The sequence below is a fragment of the Chiloscyllium punctatum genome, chromosome 3, assembly GCF_047496795.1.
Source record: "Chiloscyllium punctatum isolate Juve2018m chromosome 3, sChiPun1.3, whole genome shotgun sequence".
NCBI classification, from domain to species: Eukaryota; Metazoa; Chordata; class Chondrichthyes; order Orectolobiformes; family Hemiscylliidae; genus Chiloscyllium; species Chiloscyllium punctatum.
In genome coordinates, this window is record NC_092741.1 from 92,112,009 (window position 1) to 92,136,405 (window position 24,397).

General features: G+C 41.8%; 1 protein-coding gene across 1 annotated transcript in view; it reads left to right on the plus strand.

Annotated features, from left to right (window-relative positions):
• The window catches only part of LOC140462927 (ectonucleotide pyrophosphatase/phosphodiesterase family member 3-like), a 146,083-nt gene that overhangs the window by 24,218 nt on the left and 97,468 nt on the right, over positions 1-24,397 (plus strand). Inside the window, exons 3-4 of the mRNA XM_072556428.1 lie at positions 14,588-14,648; positions 23,504-23,601. Coding sequence (XP_072412529.1) covers positions 14,588-14,648; positions 23,504-23,601 — 159 coding nt within the window. The remainder of the gene's footprint in view (positions 1-14,587; positions 14,649-23,503; positions 23,602-24,397) is intronic.

The following is a 24,397-nucleotide window of genomic DNA, read 5'->3' on the forward strand; positions in this document are numbered from 1 at the left end:
ATGGGTTGGACCGAAGGGTCTGTTTCTGTGCTGTACATCTCTATGACTCTATCTATGATATTTGTGTACAGTAGTCAGTTTCTTAAATTAATAGGTATATGTGCAAATATTTTTAAATGGCGCATAGTAATTTACTTGTGCCTCAAACAAATTTAACAGGTAACTTTAGTAGCCATATGAAGATTTGAAAAGACTTGGAATTAATGAAACTCTCAGTTGTGATTATTCAATCCAGTGATAAGGTCATTCTTTTATGGGCAGCTCAGTCTCTTTTGTGGTTTATTTTTATACGAGAACAAAAGATCATGGAAACTTGATTTTTGATAAAGGAACTTTTGCTTGAAATTCCTCCATCTTTTGTGGTGGTTGGACTACTTTGAACTGAATCAGGCTGTAAAACCAGTGAACACCCCAGACATTGCTGATTCTTACTTGTCATAATTGCCAAGCTGTTTCTCAATCTTGGGAATGTTTCAGTGATAACAACAACTCTGATTTAGCTGTCCTTCCCACAAGGAATACCAAGCTGGGGAGGCTTCTTAAAGCTCTGCAAATTACTTATTGTAACCTTTGCCATTTGTAACATTCCACAAAGTATTCCAGGCAGAAATAGGTCAATTGGCCCAACTATTTTATGCTGGTCTATATGCTGCAAATGAAAATCTTCCTACCTAGTTTGATCTAACTCCATTATCATACCCTCCTATTTCTTTTGTTCTCATTTTCTTATTTGGCTTACCTTTTAAATGTTATTTTATTCAACTGCTTTTTGTGATAGTGAGTTATCAAATGCTTAAGAATTTACCTTGAATTCCCTTATAAATTTCTTTGTGACTCTCATATTTGGGACATATAGTCTTGGACTCCCATATAAGTTGAATATTTTCTTTTACATCTACTTGGTCAAACACTTACATTGAATTAAAAATCATCTCTATCAGGATCCCTCTCTTCTTTTTTTTCTAGAAAAACGTCCAGTCCATTCAGCTTTTCCTGTTGACATATATCTTCTTCGTTCTGGTATTGCCTTTTACTGTCTTTTTTGGCAAGCTGAGTTGGTTGTTTCTGAGAAACCAAAGCGCTGGCTGGACACGCAATTGTATTTTTATAGACTGGGACTTCTTTCACTGGAGCATAGGAGGTTGAGAGACGATCTGATAGAAGATTATAAAATAATGAGAGATATTGATAGAGTTATTGGTAGTTGGCTTTTCCCTAGGATGGGGGATTTCAAGACTAGGGGGCACCTTTTTAAATTAAGTGGAAAGAGATTTAAGGAAGACATGAAAGGCAAATTTTGTGCACAGATGGTGGTTCCCGTGTAGAATGAACTTCCTGAGGAATTGGTGAATGTGCGTATAATTACAACGTTTAAAAGACATTTGGATGAATATATGAATAGGAAAGGTTTGGAGGGATATAAGCCAGGACCAGTCAGGTGGGACTAGTTTAGTTTGGGATTATGTTCAGCATGGACTAGTTGGACTAAAGGGTCTGTTTGTGTGCTAAGTCAGTCTGACTATGACTCTATAATGTGAATTTGACCATTATATAGTTTAATTGCCTTAACAACGTTTTTATAAATTGAGCAGAGATTTATATGTTTGTGAACCACCTCAATGAATGTTTTGAAACCATTTCAAAGTTTTGAGTTTTGAATGTCCTGCCTATATGTTCAAGAAGTTATTTTTAAGAATATGTTGTCAAAACAAAGGGATTAAAATAATAGTTTGGAAATGTTTTAAAAACTGAAATAAAAGCAAAATATTATGACTATGGCTGCATCCTGAAAATACTCAGTAAGTCTGGCCTTGTCTATGTGGTCTGAAGATTCTCTTTCTCTCCCTCGCTGCATCTCTCCCTCTCTGCCTATCATGTATAAGATAACTGAATAAGTCCTTCATAATGCAGTCACATTTTGGTTATGAAGCCTTTTTATATTTTGAGTCAGGTGAATGGCTTTTCTCAAATAGGTGCCTGCTGTATTTCCTATACACTCTCCATATTACAGCCTCATTATGGCATATGTTTTAACTGCATTGTCCAAGAGTTCAGAGAATAACATTCAGATCAGTGGTCCCTTTATCATTATGGCTTAACAATATGAGAGATTCTAGAGCTGCGTGGGTAACTCCATGATACAAGAGACTCCATTAAAGACATTTCTCAGAAATAATACAAAGTAAGTATTATTTTAAAGTTGATTCCATTTGAGTTAGTCTTAGTTCAGTGGTCATATTTCTGGCTTTGAGTCACAGGGTTGTGGATTGAAGACAAACTCCATAGATTTGAACAGAAAATCCCTGCTGACAGTTTGGCAGCAATGTTGCAGTATCAGGGTGTTGTCTTTTGAATGCAATGCAATGGATGTAAGATGTCTCGTGTAATGCTTGAACTTTTACGAATATTCAGACTTGAGTAGAGTAAGCAATGGCACTGACAAAGATTTAGAATGTTAAAATTATTGAGCTATATTTCAAAACCACAAGGATCTGACTAACACATCAGTATCTGATGAACCAGTGAATAATATAATGCCGTTCCCATCTCTAACAAAGAAAACGTACAAACTGATCTCTTGCAATTTGACTGTGTTCTCAGTTTTAAACTTACCTGACAGAAGCTGAAGCTTTCCAATCCAATCCATTATTATACCTTTTGAAAACAGGACAACTGGCTCCTCTATTCCACTCCCTGTGACATTTTAAAATATGAGATCAAAGTTTTAGTTATCCATTTGTTTGGATCATTCCCATGGTGCTGAATCTTCCACACAGTCCCCCTTCTTCCCCCTCAATCTCTTTAACCCACAGATACTTTGGCATGCCCTTCCATGCCCTCTGTTGGGTCCTCCTTGTGGCTCTGCCACTATGAAAATAAAAACCCAATCCTATCCAGCCTCTCTTCATAGCTAAACTTCTCCAACCCACGTAACATCCAGGTGTATTTTCTCTGCAGCCCCTCCAGTGCAATCACATCTTCCCTGTAGTGTAGCAACCACACAGTACTCCAACTGTGGCCGAACCAAAGTTTTGTAAGCTCCAACGTAACATCCCTGCTCTGTTACATATGTCACAACTGATAAAGATGAGTATCCAATATATATCCCTAACCACAGGCTATTAACCTATTCTACCTTCAGGGATCTGTGGACAAGTAGTCTTTAGGATCCCTCTATACCTTTGAGCTTCCTAGTGTCCTGCCATTCATTGAGTACTTTTTTTAGCTTATTACTTCTTCCAAAGTGAATCACCTCTCAGTTTCCAAGGTTGAATTGTTCGCTGATCAGCCCATCTGACCAACTCATCTATATCTTCCTGTAGTGTAAGACCTTCTGCCTCACTGTTAACCACATGGCTAGTCTTCACATCATTGCAAACTTACTTATCATTCTCCACACCCCCGAAATTCTCATCTGTGTATATATCACTAACAATAAGGAACTTAGCACTGGTCCCTGTGGTACACCACTGGATAACCAGCCTTCTACCACCAGGCAAATTTTGGATCCCCCTTGCTAGGTTACCTTGGATCCCATGTGATTTTACCTTGGTTATCAGCCCCCCATGTGTCGAAGGTTTTTCTGAAAACTGTACTGCGCTACCTACATCCACATACCTGGTCACCCCCTCAAAAAATTCAATCATATTTGTTAGGCATGACCTCCCTCTGACAAAACTGTGCTGACTAATCCCTGATCTGACTTTGCATCCCAAGCAGAATTTTTTTCCTGCTGAATTTTCTCCCAATAGTCTTCCTACCACTGATGAGAAACTTGCTGGTCTATAGTTTCCTATTTCCGGTAAATATACATAGGTTACATTAATTCTTAGATTTGTTAATTCATACTGACAAATGGTAGAGAATATATGTACATCTTCATTAGAACACCATACCAGAGTCTAATTACAGGTAGTTCTTCTGTAACACAATCTTATAGAAAAATTGTGTTTTAGAAACAGAGCTTAAAGAGTTGGTGATGTAATCACTTTACAGCCAACACACGTTTTAAAACTTGCACTTTAGAAACAGTGTCCCCAATTCATCAATTGCATTACAATGAATTTGTGTTAATGAAATGCGTGTGATAGCAGAACAACCTGTATCTGATTCACTGCTATCAGGCTGTGTAACATTCTCAGACTGATTGGAGCTCATTACAGCTCAAACATTAACTCTTTCAAAACTATTACCTTCTGCACCAGCAACAGTTCTGGCAGTACGTGGTAATTGGTAAAAGTTTCCTTGCCAAATTTGAACTAATGGTGTGAAACTTCATGTGGTCCAAAGCCTTTCCTCAATATCTTTTGCATCATCGTACCTTTGGATCTGTCTCCCCAGTAGAATGAGACATACTCTGAGCTAGAGATGAAAGGGTGTGGATCATAGAATCATATCTAACAGCCTCTGAGCATGACAAATCAGGCTATTGAGTAGAAGCACTTGCACAAATTGTGCACAAGTCACCAGATATTAATAAGAACTGAGAGTGTGGTGCTGGAAAAGCACAGCAGGTCAGGCATCATCCGAGGAGCAGGAAACTTGATGTTTCAGGCAGAAGCCCTTCATCAGGAATGAAGTGGCGATTTTTCTGCTCCTTGGATGCTGCCTGACCTGCTGGGCTTTTCCAGCACCGCAATTCCGGCACTAATCCCCAGCATCTGCAGTGCTCACTTTCACCTAGCTATTAAAAAGAGTCCAGTGCAGAGTCGACAGTATGGGAATGCATTAATCATGGTCTGACTGCAATGTCTAGGTTGAAGACGTGAGACTTTTTTTATTATTAGTCTTTTTCACTGTGGTTTTGCGTAAGTCAGTGGTTTGCTGGGGCATTTCGGAGGCAGCTCGTTGTCACTTACTTTGCTGTGGGTCAAGAACACACAGATCAGACTAGCTACAAGCCTGTTTGTCAATGACCCATTCATAAAAACACAACAGTGTGGATGATCAGAAAAACCTTGGGGTGCATGCCCTTGGAATCTTGAAGGCAGCAGAACAGGTAGATAACGTATTTAAGAAGGAATGTGGGAAACTTGCTTTTATTAGTCGAGGCATTGAATACAAGAGCAAGGAGGTGATGATGGAGCTATCTAAAATGTGATTTAGGTTACACCTGGAGAAATGTGTGCAGTTCTGGTCACCATATTATAGGAAAAATGTGCTTGCTCCACATAGGAGATTTATCAGTGTGTTGCCTGAGCTGGAATGCTTCAGCTATAAAGAGAGATTAGATAGTTTAGTGTTGTTTTCCTCAGTACAGAGAAGGCTGATGGTTGATCTGTTGAGGTGTGCAAAGTTCTGAAGAGCATTTATAGGACAGAAGGGGATCAATAACCAGGTGATATAGTTTTAAGTAAGGAGCGAAAGTTTAGAAGGAATTTGAGGAAAAGTAATTTCATCCAGAAGGTGGAATTCACTGCATAATAGTTTACCCTCAAGATATTCACGAACTATTTAGATGAACACTCAAACAGTAAAGCATACAGATGGAATATAATGTGGGTAAGTGTGAGGTTATGCACAAGACTAGAGGCTAAGTGCTGTGAAATTGGATTAGAATAGATAGCTACTTGATGACCGGTGTCGATATAATGGGCTGAAGGACCTCTTCCTGTGTTGTAAAAGCTCTATGACTCAATGACCTTAGTAAGATAGCTTTACATTCTGCATAGAACAAAGGACAATACAACACAGGAACGGCAAAGCTTGCACCAACACATTTTCTCCTTCCGTATTAAAACTCTCTTCACTTCCAGCATCTGTATACCTCTATTCCCTTCCTATTCATCTATTCGTTCAGGTGCTGCTTGAATATTGATTCCAGCACGTTCCATGCACTAATGGTGTTCTACGGGGATCAGTGCTGGGACCTCTGCTGTTTGTGGTGTACATAAATGATTAGGAGGATAACGTGCTTGGTTTTAGTGAGTAACCACTGGCAGTGTTTTAGCCTGAGGGTCATCACCATACCTCAGACCTAGGCAAAGGTTGAGAAGGACTATCCTTTTGTAGTTACCTCAGGCAGTATGGGAATTGAACACACTCTGTTGGCATCATTCTGGATTGCAAAACCAGCTATCCTGATGAGTTGAGCTAATCTGTGCAACATATAACCTTTTACAAAAGAAAACTTGCACAAATAAATATTAAATTAAACCATGCTGATTGATGCTGTAAATATTTATGTCAGTTGTTGTTTGAAGGAACGTTTTTCTATAGACAGACCTTGCATGCCTAAACAGCAACCTCTCTATGATGTCAAGATGGATTATCCTTTTTATAAAATGCTAACACACCTAACTGCCTGTATTTATTTTAAACTGGTTGTTTTTCTCTAAGCAATAGTGCAAAATTTGATAAGTTGTATCACAGCAGCAACGTTTCAAAACTTCAATAAAGTCAATAGGCAGTGGCTGTCACTAAGAAGAAGGTGGATAAATCACTTTGACCAGATGGACTACACCCCACGGCACTGAGGGAGGTGGCTGAAGTGATTGTGGACACATTGGTGATTTTTCAGGAGTCACTGGTGTCAAGGAGGGTCACAGAGGACTGGAAAATAACTGACGTAATCCTCCTGTTTAAGAAGGGCAGGAGGCAGAATACAGGAAATTAGAGGCCCGTTAGCCTGACCTTGGTCATTGATAAGATTTTAGAGTCCATTCTTAAGGATGAGATGGCGGAATACTTCAAAGTGCATGGTATAATAGGGCTGTTAGAATTCTTTGAGGTGGTAATAAGCAAGATAGACAAAGGAGAGCCAGTGCACATGATCTATTTAGATTTCCACAAGGGTTTTGACAAGGTGCCACACTGGAGGCAATGAAATAAGACAGGAGTCCATGGTGTTCAGAGCAATGTACCAGCATGGATCAAGGATTTGTTAACTGATAAAAGGCAGACTGGGGATAAGGGGGCCTTTTTCAGGATGGCAGCTGGTGACCAGTGGTGTTCTTAGGGGGCGGTGTTGGGGCGCAACTATACACCATCTGTATTAACCCTCTGAATGAAGGAACTGAGAGTATTTAGCTAAGTTTAGAGATAACACAATGTTAGGTGGAGGAATAAGTAGTGTTGAGGAAGTGGGTAGGCTGCAGAAGACCTGGACAGGTTAGGAGAGTGGACAAAGTGGTGGCAGATGGAATACAATGTGGGTAAGTGTAAAGTCTGGTGAGAAGAATAGAGGTGAAGACTATTTTCTAAACAGGGAAAGGCTTTGGGAATCTGAGGTGCAAAGGGTCTTAGGAGTCCTAGTATACATTATGTTAAGGTTAACATGTGGGTTTGGTTTGCATTTAGAAAGACGTGTGCAATGTTAGCGTTCATTCCAAGAATGCTATAATACAAGGACAGAGATGTGGTGCTGTATAAGGCTCTGGTCAGACCACATTTGGAATATTGTGAGCAGTTTTTGGGCCCCATATATGCAGAAGGATGTGCTGGCCTTGGAGGGGATCAAGAGGAGGTTTACAAGAATGATCCTGGGGATGAATGTCATATGAGAACTCTGGCTCTGTATTCAATGTAGTTTAGAAGGATGAGGAGGGATCTCATTGAAACGTACAGAATATGAGAAGGCCTGGATAGAGTGGACGTTGAGACGATGTTTACACTAGTAGGAGAGAATAGAGGGCACGGCCTTGTAATGTTGAGATGACCTTTAAAACCGAGATGAGGAGGAATGTCTTCAGCCAGAGGTGGTGATTCTGTGGAGCTCATTGCCCAGGTTATTGAGTGTATTTAAGACAGAGATAGATAGGTTCTTGGATTAGTAAGGGGGTCAAATGTTATGCGGAGATAGCAGGAGAATGGGCTTGAGAAATGCATTTCCTGTAACTGACTGGCAGAGCAGTCTCAATGGATGAATGGCCTAGTTCAGCTTCTGTATTATGTGGCCTATATTCTTATGGTAATTGAGCTGATTTGTGGTGCTGCAGTGTTCAACATACTGTCACTATTCACCTACTGTTAAGGGAATGCCTTGTCTGCTGAGCACCAGTACAGTGCCAAATGCTACCATGATGCGCCACATTTACATGTTACATTAAACAACTATTATTTTGGATTAAGATTCTGTCACACATTAACATATTGTTTATAGTCTTTGCGAAATTAACGGAGACTCTTAGCTCTAAAATTCCTTCCAAAAACTTTCCTTGCTTTCCTCCATTAAAGACATTCATTAAAATGCGTCTTGCTTAGTGAGACTTCAGTGCTTATTTCTCTGTGTTAAAGATAATATACAAATGCAAATTGGTGACAGACCTTTAGCTAACTCAAGAAAGAAGGTGGCTCGGTAACGTCATCTCAGGCTGACGTCATGAGGATCAGCAAATCCTTCTATGCCAGCCTGTATGACTCGAAGCCAACCGACAGCGCGGCCTCCCAGTCGTTCCTGTCCTCTATCACGGAGGTCCTAGACAACGGAACACGAGAGAGGCTGGACCAGCCGCTATCTCTGGATGAGCTGACCAAGGCCCTCGAGTCCTTCGAAAAGAATAAAACTCCCGGAAGTGACGGCTCACCAGTCGAGATTTATTCCGCTCTTTGGGACTTGATCGGCCAGGACCTGCTGGAGGTGTATGTCAGTATGCTTCGGGCAGGTACCATGAGTGAATCCATGAGGAAAGGCATCATCACCCTCGTCTACAAGCGGAAGGGGGAGAGGGAGGAAATTAGAAATTGGAGACCGATCTCACTGTTAAATACAGACTACAAAATCTTGTCAAAGGTCATCGCCAACCGGGTCAGGTCTGCTCTGGGATCGGTGATCCACCCGGACCAAACCTGTGCTGTACCGGGCAGGAAGATCTCTGAGAGTCTCGCACTCCTCAGGGATACGATCGCCTACGTGCAGGACAGGGGGGTGGACACCTGCCTCATCAGCCTGGACCAGGAGAAAGCCTTTGACAGGATATCGCAAACATATATGAGGGATGTCCTCTCCAAAATGGGCTTTGGGGAGGGAATCGGAAATTGGATCAGACTGCTCTACACCAACATTGTCAGTGCAGTCTCAATCAATGGGTGGGAATCAGATAGCTTCCCTGTAAGATCTGGAGTCAGGCAGGGATGCCCCGTCTCACCCGCCTTGTTTGTGTGTCGCATAGAGCCATTTGCCGAATCCATCAGGAAGGATGCGAGCCTGAGAGGGGTGACTATTCCTGGCAGCGGGGGCCTACAGGTTAAGGCCTCCCTGTACATGGATGACGTCGCTGTTTTCTGCTCGGATCCGCTGTCCGTGCACAGACTCATGTGCATCTGTGACCAGTTCGAACGGGCCTCGGGGTCCAAGGTAAACCGAGGCAAGAGGAAGGCCATGCTCTTCGGGAACTGGGCCGACCAATCTCTATCCCCTTCACCGTCAGGACTGACCACCTGAAGGTGCTGGGTATTTGGTTCAGGGGGGTTGGGGCGTGCGCCAAGACCTGGGAGGAGCGGATCAGGAAGATGAGACAGAAACTAGGCAGATGGGGGCAACGGTCGCTCTCCATCGCGGGAAAAAACCTGGTCATCAGGTGTGAGGTACTCTCAATATTGCTATATGCGGCACAGGTCTGGCCTATCCCCAGGACCTGTGCCGCCGCAGTCACCCGGGCCATCTTCCAATTCATTTGGAGATCAAAGATGGACCGGGTCCGAAGAGACACAATGTACAAAGACCGGTGCAATGGGGGGAAAAAACACGCCCAATGCCACCCTCACCCTGATGGCCACCTTTGTGTGTGGCTACATCAAGCTGTGCGTGGATCCCCGGTACGCAAACACCAAGTGTCACTACGTACTGAGGTTCTACCTGTCCCCGGTGTTGCGAAGGATGGGCGTGGCCTCGCTGCCGCGGAACGCTCCAAGTAGTTGGACCGTTCCGTATCACCTGTCCTTCGTGGAGAAATTTGAGGAAAAACACCTTTGACCACAAGTCCATCAGGAAGTGGTCAGCACGTAGTGTCCTTGAGACCCTTCGAGAAAAGGAGAGGGCGGATCCTATCGAGCGGTTCCCTGAGCAGACTGTCAAAGCCATTTGGCAGAATGCCTCATCGCCAGAACTTTCCAACAAGCACCAAGACATGGCTTGGCTGGTGGTGAGAAGGGCTCTGCCTGTGAGATCCTTCATGCACGCCCGGACTCTCTGCCGCACCGCATGCTGCCCTCGAAGCGGCTGCGGGGGGGACGAGACTGTCACACACCTCCTTCTGGAATGTGCCTATGCAGAGGAAGTCTGGAGAGGAATGCAGTGGTGCTTGTCGAGGTTTGTCCCGAGCAGCGCCGTGACGCGGGACTCCGTGCTCTACGGCCTGTTCCCCGGGACTCACACCGAGATGAACATTAACTGCGCCTGGAGGATCATCAACTCGGTGAAGGACGCTCTCTGGGCGGTCCGAAACCTGTTGATCTTCCACCTGAAGGAGTTGACCCCGACTGAGTGTTGCGGACTGGCACATTCCAAGGTCCAAGACTACGTGTTGAGGGACGCGCTGAAGCTTGGGGCAGCTGCCGCCAAGGCGCGGTGGGGAAAGACCACCGTGTAAGATCGGCCTGCCTAAAGAAGAACAGGGGGCCCATGCGGACGTTTTTTGGGCTCTGCTGATGCCTCAGCCAAATATATGCATAAGATTGAAAAATGCACAGACCTGTATATGACAATGATAAACTCTGATCTGTGTTTGTAAATGTTGACATATGTATGGCATGACCAAATGTACAGACCATCAAATCATTTTATGAATAAAGTATATTTTTGAAATAAAAAAAAACTCAAATGTTAAAGGGTAAACCTTGGGTTGAAACACAAAATTAAATTTAGGAACATTATATTGAGAAAGCTTCAATTAGGTAAAAAGGCAAATATTCTAAAAGCTTCAGCCACATCCTTGTCTGAGCACCACAGAAAATCTTTAGCAAATGCAATCTTACAGCTGTAGATAAAAATAAGTCTTGTGGTTTCAAGTTAAGTAATTGGAACTGTACATTCTCTTGTGTGAGCACAAGTCCAATTTTGGAAAATAGGTTCTGTGGGAAAGAAATTTCCTGTTTTGAGGGTTTAATTGACTTGAGAAAACTGGAAAACAAACTGGCTTCAAATAATGTTTTCTGCCTCGCGGTGGCTGTTAATTCATTTTATGGTGACTTTGCCATTGCAATGAGTTGAAACTCATAATGTTGATGGTAGGAATGTTTGCTTGAGTCCCACCACAACTGAGAAATGTGCTGAACCAGTTGCTGCTTCTCAGCTAGTTGCAATCAGAGGCAGATTGATCCTGTTTATTTTGTGAAGTCAAATAAAAGATCACTTGGGAATATAGTTCAGAGATAATATTGTGCATGGGATAATTTACAATTGCAGTGATTAGTGAGCAATTTCATGGACCCTCAACCACAAGTTATTTTGCCAAATTCTTTAAGGATCTCCATGTAGGTATTAAACATTAGCGTGGACTGACGTGAATGAGCAATCTACACTTGATGGTATCTCAATTGTATCTCTCCTGCTGTTGGTGCGAGCAGAAGAGAAGGGGCAGGGAGCAATCTGTAAAGACATGGCGTATAGAGTCATAGAGATGTACAGCACAAATCAAGCACCAGTGCGAGGTCCACTACTTTTCCTCATTTACATAAATTTAGATTAGATTAGATTACTTACAGTGTGGAAACAGGCCCGCCGAAGCGCAATCCACCCATACCCCTACATCTACCTGTTACCTAACACTACGGGCAATTTAGCATGGCCAATTCACCTGGCCTGCACATCTTTGTGAGTGTGGGAGGAAACCGGAGCACCCGGAGGAAACCCACGCAGACACGGGGAGAATGTGCAAACTCCACACAGTCAGTCGCCTGAGGCAGGAATTGAACCCAGGTCTCTGGCGCTGTGAGGCAGCAGTGCTAACCACTGTGCCACCATGCCACCCACGATGTGTGAGCTTAAGAGGTACAGTTAGCAAGTTTGCAGGTGACACCAAAATTGGAGGTTTAGTGGACAGCAAAGAGGGTTACCTCAGATTACAATGGGATCTTGATCAGATGGGCCAATGGGCTGAGGAGTGGTAGATGGAGTTTAATTTAGATAAATGTGAGGTGCAGCATTTTGGGAAAGCATATCTTAGCAGGACTTATACACTTAATGATAAGGTCCTAGGGAGTGTTGCTGAACAAAGAGACCTTGGAGTGCAGGTTCATAGTTCCTTGAAAGTGGAGTCGCAGATAGCTAGGATAGTGAAGAAGGTGGTATGCTTTGGTATGCTTTCCTTTATTGGTCAGAGTATTGGGTACAAGAGTTGGGAGGTCATGTTGTGGCTGTAGAAGACATTGGTTAGGCCACTTTTGGAATATTGCATGCAAATTTGGTGTTGTGAAACTTGAAAGGGTTCAGAAAAGATTTACAAGGATGTTGCCAGGGATGAAGGATATGAGCTATAGGGAGAGATTGAATAGGCTAGGTCTGTTTTCCCTGGATCATTGGAGGCTGAGGGGGTGACCTTATAGAGTTTTATAAAATCATGAGGGACATGGATAGAATAAATAGACAAAGTCTCTTCCCTAGGGTCGCAGGGAAATCCAGAACTAGAAGGCATAGGTTTAGGCTGAGAGGAGAAAGATATGAAAGAGAACTAAGAGACAATTTTTTTCATGCAGAGAGTGATACGTGTATGGAATGAGCTGCCAGACGAAGTGGTGGAAGCTGGTACGATTGCAACATTTAAAAGGCATCTGGATGGGTATGTTATTAGGATGGTTGAGAGGGATATGGGCCGGATGCTGGCCGGTGGGACTAGATTGGGTTGGGATATCTGGTCGGTATGGACAGGTTGGACCGAAGGGTCTGTTTCCGTGCCGTACATCTCTATGACTCTAAGACTATTCTTCTAGGCAAACAGCTTTGTGGTCCTGGTGTCCGTTGTAACTGCTAAAACTAAAACTTGTATCATTGATCAGGCAACAACTAGTCTTCAGGCCACTTTCCTGGCCAATGAATGTTGTAGTTTTGGCTTCTGTTAACTGTTAAGCTAGACTTGCTAGTGTTGGAACATGTGAATGTGTTCTAAGTGGAGCTCCAGTTCACCTCCAAAGGATCCACACCCTCTTTCTTAAAGCTACATGACAAACTTGGCACTTAATACGGTACTAGCCTTTAGTCTTTCTTCACAATATAAGCCAAAGTTTATCCCAAAACAATCCTTATAGTATATATTAAAACTTTAAATCAATTGGTAATTTATGCCTTTTTAATTATACAAAGGAGTCAACAGGTGAAATCAAACAAAATTCTCAAATAATAAAATGAATGCATTTGACATTTTATTTTTTTTAAAAACTATTCTTAGGTCTGTAGTTCCTCAGCAACTTATTAGCTATTTTTAAGTCCATTTTTAAATAAATAATTGGTATATGATATTTTAAACTGGTTTTAATTATTTTTTGTGTGTTTGAAGATGTTACAAGATCTTTTGACATTGTAGGTACTGGCTCAGGAATTTTGATAGCCAGGTAGTTGTTGCAGCAGCATAGACTGCAGATGTATGTCAGGGCCATCTAGAAATACCATGCAACTGACTCAGAGAATGGCAGGGAAATTAAAAATTCCAATTAGTCAACTTCCTGCAATGGCAAACCTCTCAGAAGTCTGTAAAGGTTGAAGGATTCAAAAGTTTCACAATGATTTTCAGGTTAATATTTACCCAGGAAACATTAGAGGGTTGAAAACCAATTATAACTCATAGATGAGTATTAAACTCCAGCCCAGCTCCGCACTGATTTCCCAACTATAAACCCTCCCACTCCAGCTTGACCACCTCTCTCTTCCCTACCTGACCACCACCTACCCCCCTCAAGAATTTCCCTGCTCTCTCACTCACTTACCTCTAAACCTAGACCCACCCTTAACTTACACACTTACTTTTCCACATTCATTGTCAAGACAGCTTTGGATCCTTTATACAGTTTAACTCTCAAAATACTCCTATCCTCTCTGTTTGTCCCCTGGGCACATTCGGGTCAGTTCAACCTCTGAATTCTGACATGATAAATCTTAAGGCAGGTAGGTTGGTATCTAAAAGGATTACCTTCAGTCAAATTTGTTCTGATGTTGATTGGAAAAATATGACTGTTTATATTTTTAAACATCTATTTCCAGAAGTCTTCACAAAATTATTCTGTCCTGTAAATAGACTGATGCTATCACCCTTTTTAAAGCAGTGTTACAGTGTCCTTCCTGTTTCAGTAATAGCAGGGAGTTAACCAGGAGTAGATTAAATGGGAGTGGGAGAAGTCAGATATATCTGGTATTAGTGCTCTGAGAAAGAACATTGTGACATTTGATAGCGAGATTGAAATGTTTTCGAAGTTATTGTGAGCTAACCTTTAACTAAAACATCAAATCACATGTTTGCATATAAGCAAAGTTTAATTTATTATGTTAAGAATTCAGTGATTCAGTAATGCAATAGATGGTGCCGTTTGTCATTAACATTAATAGACAGAGGTACGATTTTGTGAAAAGACCAATTTGAGACATATTTATGGCAATAACATTTTTCTAAAGTGTTAAAAAGACATTAATTTAAAAGTTTGCATTATATTTTTCCCATAGGTGAGAAAACCTGGTTGCAGGATGACTGTGAAGATGTTGACACACCTCAGTGCCCAGAAGGGTAGGACTATTATCATTCCTCCAAATCCAGTGTTGTAGGTCACCTTGTGGAGAATGTATGAAGCCTGGTTTGGGACAATCTCATGAACCAAAGTTTATAAAACTGGGTTGTCTCTTGCTGTTATGACAGTATGCGTGACTTTGTATTCCCAAGTCACAGATGCTGAGTTTAAGATCTCAGCTGAGCATTAGGGAAACTGTTTTCTTGTAGAGAGAATGTGAGTATGAGTGTTCATAGTCGATTGTCTTGGGCTGCCAAACAAGGGCAAAAAAATTCCAATCAGTTTGCAATCTGCAAAATTCCATTAGTGCTTTTCCCCTAGTGTGGGGTTTCATCTCTGTCTTAAATCAATAACTTCTTAGTTTAAGATTATGCTCTTCGCTCCAAGATTTTCCGACCAGGTAAACAGCCTCCTTTGCATTTACCTTGTCCATCCCCCTAAGAATTATACATAAAAGCAAAATAGTGCGGATGCTGGAAATTGGAAACAAATACAGAGAATGTTAGGCAAACTTAGAAGGTCTGGCAGCATCTGAGAGAGAGAAACAGGCTTACTGTTTCAAATTCAATATGATTCTTGTTCTGATGCTGAATTTGAAATGTTAACTCTGTTTCCTCTTCACAGATAACTGTCAGACCTGCTAAGTTTCTCTCGTAATTTCTGTTTTTGTTTGTTTTTAGAACTCCAGCATCCATAGTTCTTCATTTATCTTAGGATTATTGTTCTGCGTGATATTATTCTCTATTCTACAGTATAACTACTGGTCGGTGGCCTATGTACTATTCACACCAATGTCGTCTTCCACTTATTATTTCTTGTCTTGACCTATATGGATTCTACATCTTCCAATCCAAGATCATTTCTTGTGCCTGTGCTTATTCCATCTCATGCTGACAAAGCTCCCCTACCCCACTTCCATATCCGCCTGTCATAGAATTGTACAGCATGGAAACAGACCCTTCAGTCCAACTCGTCCATGTCGAGCAGATGTCCTAAACTGATCTAGTCCCAATTACCACACTGACCTAGATGGCAATCTTAGACCAAGGTCTGCTGGCGTGGTCTTCTCTGCAAGTCCTGTTCTAACATTCTTGCCCTGCACCACGCCATCCAGGAGGACCTTGGGCTTCCTGTCAGCAAAGCAGGTCCCAATTATCTTCTATTTGTCATTTATTGCATCCGTTGCTCCTGATGCGGTCACCTCTACGTGAGGGAGACTGGACGCCTTCTCGCAAAGTGCTTCAGGGAACATCTCTGGGACACCCGCACCAATCAACCCCATTGCCCTGTGGCCGAACATTTCAACTTCCCCTCCCACTCTGCCTAGGACATACAGGTCCTGGGCCTCCTCCAGTCCCACTCCCACACCACCCGACACCTGGAGGAAGAACATCTCATCTTTCGCCTCAGAACCCTTCAACCCCAGGGCAACAATGTGGACTTCATCCTCCCCCATCTTACCCCAGTTTCAACCTTCCAACTCAGCACCGTCCTCATGACCTGTCCCACCTGTCAATCTTCCTTCCCACCTATCCGCTCCACCCTCTTCTCTGACCTATCACCTTTACCCCTTTCTCGATCCACCAAGGGAATCTAATCTAATCAATTACATTCTTAGCTACCTTCCCCTCAGCCCCACCCCCTCCCATTTATCTCTTCATCCCCCAAGCTTCCAGCCTCATTTCTGATTAAGGGCTCCTGCCCGAAACATCGATTTTCCTGCTCCTCGGATGCTGCCTGACCTGCTGTGCTTTTCCAGAACCGCTCTAATCTTGACTCTAATCTCCAGCATCTGCAGGTCTCGCTTTCGCCAGTTGTCTTCTGGCTACCATGTCTGGTGCAATTCCAAAGAACTACACAGTGCAGCTCCGCATTGATAGTGCTTGACCTTTTAAATGTGAAATCGGCAGCAGGAATCACAGGAGATCATGTCAATTACAAGTACTTTTGCTCGCTGTCAGGACTTTGTCACTCTTTGCAGGCGTTTTTCATTGTATGCTAACTTTCAGATGTGAGGTTGGCTACTGGGCTGTGGAGTTATCTATGATTACAGTCCATTCCACTCTGATCTGATATCAGGATGTCTAACAGTATAGTTATGTAGATTTCATGTGAAAGGTTATTACACAAAGTAGGAACTCATGCTGGAGGGAGCAAATCATTAACATGGCTCGAAGATTGGCTGGCTGGCAGACCACAAAGTGTGCAAAAATGGATCTTTTCAGATTAACAGGATGAAGCTACTTGGATGCTGCCTGAACTGCTGTGCTCTTCCAGCACGACTAATCCAGAATCTGGTTTCGAGCATCTGCAGTCATTGTTTTTACCAGGATGTGATAAGTGTGGTCCCACAGGACCCTCAACCATTTGTCATTTATATTAATGACTTAGCTGAGGGGAGTGAAGCTAGGGCGGCTGCACATAGGATTTTTATTCTTGTGGGTTTGTCCAGAACCAGGGGCTACTGTTTTAAAATTATGGTTGACCCTTTTAGGACAGACTGAGGGGAAAATGTTCTCCTGAGAAGGTTATGGCATTGGAACTATCTGCCTCAGAAGATGGTGGAGACAGGGTTCAATTGATTTTGTTGGCAGGGTAGATGGTTATCAGTGGTAGATGGGAATGTGGAATTCGCAACAGAAACAGATCAGCCATGATCCTATTGAATGGTGGAGGAGGCTTGAAGGGCTGAATGGCCTACTTCTGCTCCGACTTCATTTGAATGTAAACTGAACAATTTTACCTCTATCGTCTAGATTGGTTAATGTTTTTTATGATGTATTTTGTGGCTTAGCAAGTTTTTCTTTAGTGGTTCCTATTTAAATAAGTGAAATTGGAATAGTGAGAACCTTTGGAATTTCATGTACAAGCATGCATTTGAGAGTCCAGTACCAAGCTATCAAGCCACTTCCCAAATGTTAAATGCAGCCCAGCCAGATGTGAACTATGAAACTAGACACAGATCCTTTTCTTGTCAGTGTGTTTATTCACATAATGCAGCATTACATAGCTCTGCCTCCTACTGATCTACCGACATCCCAGTGTCTCAGAAATATCTTTGTGTAGTTGAAGAGACAGTGAACAAGTGTCTCTTTATACTTGAGTAAATTAAATTAATTAAAGAACCACTCTTAAAGTCCCATTTTAATTAAATGTGATCAAGATACTTAATCAGTACCCTCCATCTGTTTATCTTTAAGCTTAACAATACAATTAGCATAACATTAACACTAAACCTATTTCATTAACTCTTGGTGTCTACAGTTTCCTGCAATACTTAATATGATTTCTTTCTAGTTCCGTCTACACAAGACATTCCTGATGGAGGGTTTATACCCAAAATGTTGATTGCTACTTGACCTGCACTTTTCCAGTGACACATTTTTCAACTTAGACATTTCAAGCCAATTTTTTTCCATGCAATAAGCATTTGGATAGAATGGAAGACTGTTACATTTAGAAAGTAAGGCATTTGGATGAGTACACGAATAGAAAAGGTTTGGAGGGATATAGACCAGGAGCAGGCAGGCGAGACTAGTTTAGTTTGGGATTATGCTCAGCATGGACTAGTTGGACCAACGGGTCTGTTTCCACGCTCTATGACTTTGTGACCTTCGGTATACAAAGTAAGCCTTGCCATTGAACACATTGTATTTTTCAAGACTCACTTAGCTCTGGTCTCAGTCTGTCTTATGATGTGTTGATGACCATAATTTCACAGCAGATGTTTTGGAGTGTAGGGAAAAGGAAGGAGATGGCTGAATGATTGAATCCTTGGATGTGGTGAACTAAAAGAATAGCAATTTTATGGACCATACCAAATGCACTCAAAGCATCTCAAGAAAACAGCCTAGGCTGTAACTTTGAATTTAAAGGCAAGTGGTAGGTGTTGCATTCCAGATGCAATTTGATTCGTCAAACTACCAGGTTTGAAGCAAAGCACACTTTGTTCATACACTATATACTTAAAATGCAACAAAAGAAAGAAGAATTAGCAAAACTTAACTCTATTAGAATAATAAATTATTTAACTACTAGACAGCAATCGTTCCATTATAGTAACATCTCATAATTACCTCCTTGGCAAATTCAGTACAACAGATTGTCTCACATGCAATTTCAGCTGCAAGAAGAGAACTCCAACTTTTAGCTGGAACAGAGGGAGCAGTAAGAGCTTGCACATTCAGCTTCAAGATTCCAATAATTGCTGAAAGCTATAAGTAAAATCCTGGTTCTGTGGGAGCTTGATTGCACCCATTCAGGCTGCTACTATTGTTCCAACTTTAAAGAAAAAACCCAAGGCCTCACAAACTGTTTATGTTATTGGCTTTTAGCAGACCACTTACACCTCTGTCTCAACTTCTCTTCTTTAAAACAAAACAGTTCAAGATAAATGCTGAAAGTTGTAGTATTGTCACATATTATTTGGCAGGAAGCTGTTACAGAGTTGGGGAAGGGTAAAGCCATAAATTTGAACTTGAAAACAAGCTTGAGAAATTGAGAACCCAGAAATTGTTGTACAGGGAGAAACTATAGGTCAACTGCAGGGTGGTTATAAAGTTAAGGAAACGTAGGCAAAGTGAACCATAAATTTACCTGAACATTAGAAAGTTATGATTTGGAGATGCCGGTGTTGGACTGGGGTGAACAATGTTAAAAATCACACAACACCAGGTTATAGTCCAACAGGTTTAATTGGAAGCACTAGCTTTCGGAGCGCCGCTCCTTCATCAGGTGGTTGTGAAGTACACAATTGTAAGGCACAGAATTTATAGCAGAAGTTTACAGTGTGATGTAACTGAAATTATACATTGAAAAATACCTTGATTCTTTGTTGAGTCTTTGTTGAGTCTGTTAGAATGACCATGATAGTTTCACTTCTTTCATACATAAATCACAAAGCCTTTTTTAAAAGTTACATTCTCAGATTAACTGTAACAATTGGTGTCAGCCAGATACTATGTTGAAGATATTAGCCCTCTATGTTCCCTGTCTGTGCCATAATGTTTAGACTGATTCTAATTTAAAAAGTGAGCTAACAGAGCCTCACATGGATTCATGCAGTTTTTGTGCAAAGTACAATATAACTTTGCAAGTACAAATTCACCCCACAAACGTATATGTATATGTGTGCATGTGGGTATTTGTGCGTGTGTGTCTGTGTCTGTGTGTCTGGGTGGGGGATTGCGAGTGTCTGTGAGAGAGAGTGTATACATGTGTGTGTGTGTGTGTAAAGTGGTCTAAATCTGTGCGAGGATGCGTGTGGGAGTGTGTGAGCCTGTAGGAATGTGTGTGAGTGGCTGTGTATATATGTGTCTGTGTGTATGTGTGTGTATTGGAGTGTATGTGCGTGTGTGTGTTTGTGTATAGGATGCCTGTGTGTGTGTATAGTGCAATGGTGGTCACCTGTAATGTGACATGAACCCAAGGTCCCAGTTGAGGCCCTCCCTATGGGTACCGAACTTAGCTATCAGCCTCTGCTCGGCCACTTTTCACTGAGCAAATTAGAAAGTCAGGAAAACAAAGTGTGAAGCCTTGTCTCATGTAGGGAAGTGGATGTGTGCTATTGTAAGTATGGGAAAACGTCTTGTAAGACTTTTATAAGGGATATGTTGAACTCAATTAGTGAGATTTTTTAGAGTAGAGCTTTTAAAGGTGTTTTCCAATTATAGCTGCATTTTTTGATTTTTTTTTCTGTACTCTGCAAAGCTCCCTGTAGCAATTGACTGTAATGTTAATGAGCTGAAAATGTGTTGCTGGAAAAGCGCAGCAGGTCAGACAGCATCCAAGGAGCAGGGGAATCGACATTTCGAGCATGAGCCCTTCTTCAGGCTCATGCCCGAAACGTCGATTCTCCTGCTCCTTGGATGCTGCCTGACCTGCTGCGCTTTTCCAGCAACACATTTTCAGCTCTGATCTCCAGCATCTGCAGTCCTCACTTTCTCCTGTAATGTTAATGATTCCGTTCATGCATGGATTACACTTCCCGTCAAGGTGATCTTCATCAAAGATGATCATTGCCTCTTCAAGGGTTTCTAAGGCAGCACAAAGTGTTTTTGAGCTAAATGTCTTGTTGGTTATTCTTTTTGCTCATCATCTTCCTCCTCCACTGCAGCCCTCTTGTTGCATTTAAATCTGGTCCGCAGTAGAGTCTATCTCTGCTTGGAGGCAAGTAATCCTGTAACATTCTCTATGTTTAGTTCATCCAAGCCAATCCAATCCATTTCTATAATTGTTTCTTTATTTTTTTTCTCAGTAAGATCCACAAAGCCTTTGGCTTTAACACAATTGAGTTACAAATTCCAACATATATCATTCCTTCAGATGAGATGACGTAATTTTATTCAATCTGAATGTTGTCAATGTTCTTAACAATGTTATATCATTGCCTTCACAACCATGCCCTGAAGACATGTCCAAAAATGCTTCTGTGGTAATCGGCAAATTGGCCCAAGATCAACAAGATTAGACACAAATACTGGGCTCGAACATTGGGAGAAATGAGGTCAAATTCCTAGAACATTGGCACCAGTACTAGCGAAGGAGGGAACTGTTCTGATCGGACTGGCTCCACCTGAATCATGTTGGAACCAGAGTCCTTGCAAATCACATAACTAGGGCTCTGGATAGGGCTTTAAACTAAATTGGAAAGGGGCTAGGGGGAGCTGTTCAGTTGCATAGAAAATTATAGCAAACATTAAAGGTGGGAAGGCTCAGCAGAGATTATCAAAGTTTCCAGAACAAGTAATAGGAGTAGGCCTATGGAAAGCTGGGGAATCTAACTTCATGTACAGCAGATGAGGACACACTTTGAGAAGGGAGGCACTCAATGCAGGACTGACAGTGTTGTACATAAGTGTACTTAGTATACAAAACAATGTAAATGAGCTTGTAATGCAGATTGAAGTTGGTAGATACAATATTGTGAGTATCACAGATTTGACTGCAAGGGGATCACAGCTGGGAACGAAATATCCAAGAATATGCAGATGTGCAGGCATGGTGTGATTGCCTTATTTGTAAGAAATGAAATTAAATTGATTGCAAGAAGTGATATTGAGTCAGAAGGTGCAGAGCTGAAAATGTGTTGCTGGAAAAGCGCAGCAGGTCAGGCAGCATCCAAGGAACAGGAGAATCGACGTTTTGGGCATCAGCCCTCCTTCAGGAATCAGGCTGATGCCCGAAACGTCGATTCTCCTGTTCCTTGGATGCTGCCTGACCTGCTGCGCTTTTCCAGCAACACATTTTCAGCTCTGATCTCCAGCATCTGCAGTCCTCACTTTCTCCTCAGAAGGTGCAGAACCAATATGAGGAACTGCATTGGAAAAAAGCCCCCTTATTTATTGGCCTCCTAGCAGTAATCAGGATGTGGAAAGAAAGGCATAGATATAAGGCACTATGACAGTGATCAGAGGGGATTTCGAAGCGCAGATGGACTGGGAAAGTCAGGTTGGTAAGCAGATCTCAAGAAAAAAAATTTGTGGAATGTCTACAAAATGGATTCTTTGGAGCAGTCTGTAGTACAGCCCAGTAAGGAACAGGCAGTTCTGGAATCGGTGATGTATAATGATGCAGATTTGATTAGGGAGCTTAAGGGAAAGAGCCCCTCGGGGGTAATGACCATAATATGATAGAATTCATCCTGCAGTTTGAGAGAGGGAGAAGCTGGAATTAGATGTGATGGTATTACCATTGAGTAAAAGTAACTACAAAGACATAAGGGAGGAGCTGTCTCGGGTCGATTGCAGAGGAGGCCTAAAGGGGAAGATGGTGGAGTAGCAATGGCAGGAGTTTATGCCATAATTTGAGGTGTACAGCAGAAATTCATCCCAAGGAAAGGGAAGCAAACCAAGGGGAGGACAAGGGAAACATGACTGACAAAGGAAGTCCTGGACAGTAGTAAAGCAAAAGCTTACAATGTGGTAAAGATTGATAGGAAGCCAGCGGACTGGGAAGTCTTTAAAAACTAGCAGAGAGTAACTAAAAAGCAATAAGGGGGGAGAAGATGAAATATGAAGGTAACCTAGCTAATAATATAAAAGACGACAGCAAGAGTTTTTCTCGATTTATAAGAAATAGTCAAGAGTGACCATTGGACCGCTGGAAAATGAGGCTGGAGAAGTAGAAATGGAGAACAAAGAAATGGCAGAGGGACTGCATAGGTGCTTTAGCATCAGTTTTCACAGTGAAAGTCACAAGTAGTTTATCAAAACTTCGAGAGTACGGGGTAGAGGTGAGTGTAGTGACCATCACTAAGGCGAAGGTGCTGGGGAAACTGAGCATGAGCCTCATTGGTAAAATTAACAAATAGTACCACAGCATTTCTAGACAACCAGTATGGAGACAGAAGATAACTTTTGTGTGGTTCACAAAGTGGCATAATGCATACTCCACCAGTCTATACTGCAGAAGGCAATGAGTGTTTAAGAAGTAGTCTTTTAAATAGACCATTAGAGACTACTATCGGACAATGCAACCTGGGCCCAGAATAAATAAAAATCTGGGCTGCTTTGAATCTGTCAAAGGCTCATAACCGTCTCCCAAGATTGCCTGTTGCTGTATTACCTCAGACTCGACTTTCTGAGGCTCAGTGTGGGGAAATTTGTAGGTATATCTCAGCATATGATGATGGTAAAGTGAAATAACAGCAAGGCAATTTGAATGCTGCGTATTGAAGTTTGTGTGGAATATTTTTAAGTGAGAAATTGCTGACTGATAAATGGAATAGTACTGTTTTGTTATTACATACACAAACGAGAACAGAAAAAAAAACTAGTTCAATTTTTTTTCTGTGAACAGAATGGCAACAATTTGACCCTTAATATCTTTCAAACTTGCTGACTTTTTTTTACAGGTTTTCACAGCCTCCTTTGATCTTGTTTTCATTAGACGGATTCAGATTTGATTATTTGCAGAAGTGGAGGAGTTCTGTGCCTGTTATAAACAAACTGCGTAAGTAGCATCAAAAGGGAGAAGAACAAATTCATTCTATTCTCTTATGTTGTTGTGTTCTGACTGTTATTGCTTAAACCCCTTCAACCCTCCCAGCAATCAACCTCAATTTGTACTCTGTGTCTTTCATCTTGCAACATTTTCAATGGACCTTCCAAATATCAGCTATTCTTCTGACCATGCATCTGACCATAGAATTACTTGGCAACCTACAGCAAATTATGTCTTTAAAGTCCAATGATAATGTTGCCTTTTAACATTTTGAGCTTTAAAATTCCCCCATTCTCAGTATCTTGCGGGGTTATCATTGACCAGAAACTGAACTGGATGAGCCGCACAATCACTGTGACTACAGCAGCAATTGAGAGGCTAGAGTCCTCAAAGCCTATCCACTACCTACAGAGCACAAGTCAGGAGTAGACTCCCTACTTGCCTGGATAAGTGCCACACTCGAGGAGCTTGACACCATTCAGGACAAACTAGCTCATTTGATTGGCACTTCATCCAGAAATATTCACTCCCTCCATTTAACCATTAGGACTTTTTGATAGAGCCAAATAATAACAAGAAAATGGGTGGGAAATGAACTAAAATAACTAGAATAATGTTTCACAAAAATAAAATATTACAACACAACACAAAGCATACAGTGCTTTAAACCTAAACTCTTATTTCCTCATTTACAATGTTGTTTGAATATCTTGAAAATAAATTTATTAATACATGCAGAATTACAATTACAGAATTCAAAGCAATTATTGCTCAGTCCCAGCTGGAGTATTGTGTACAATTCTGA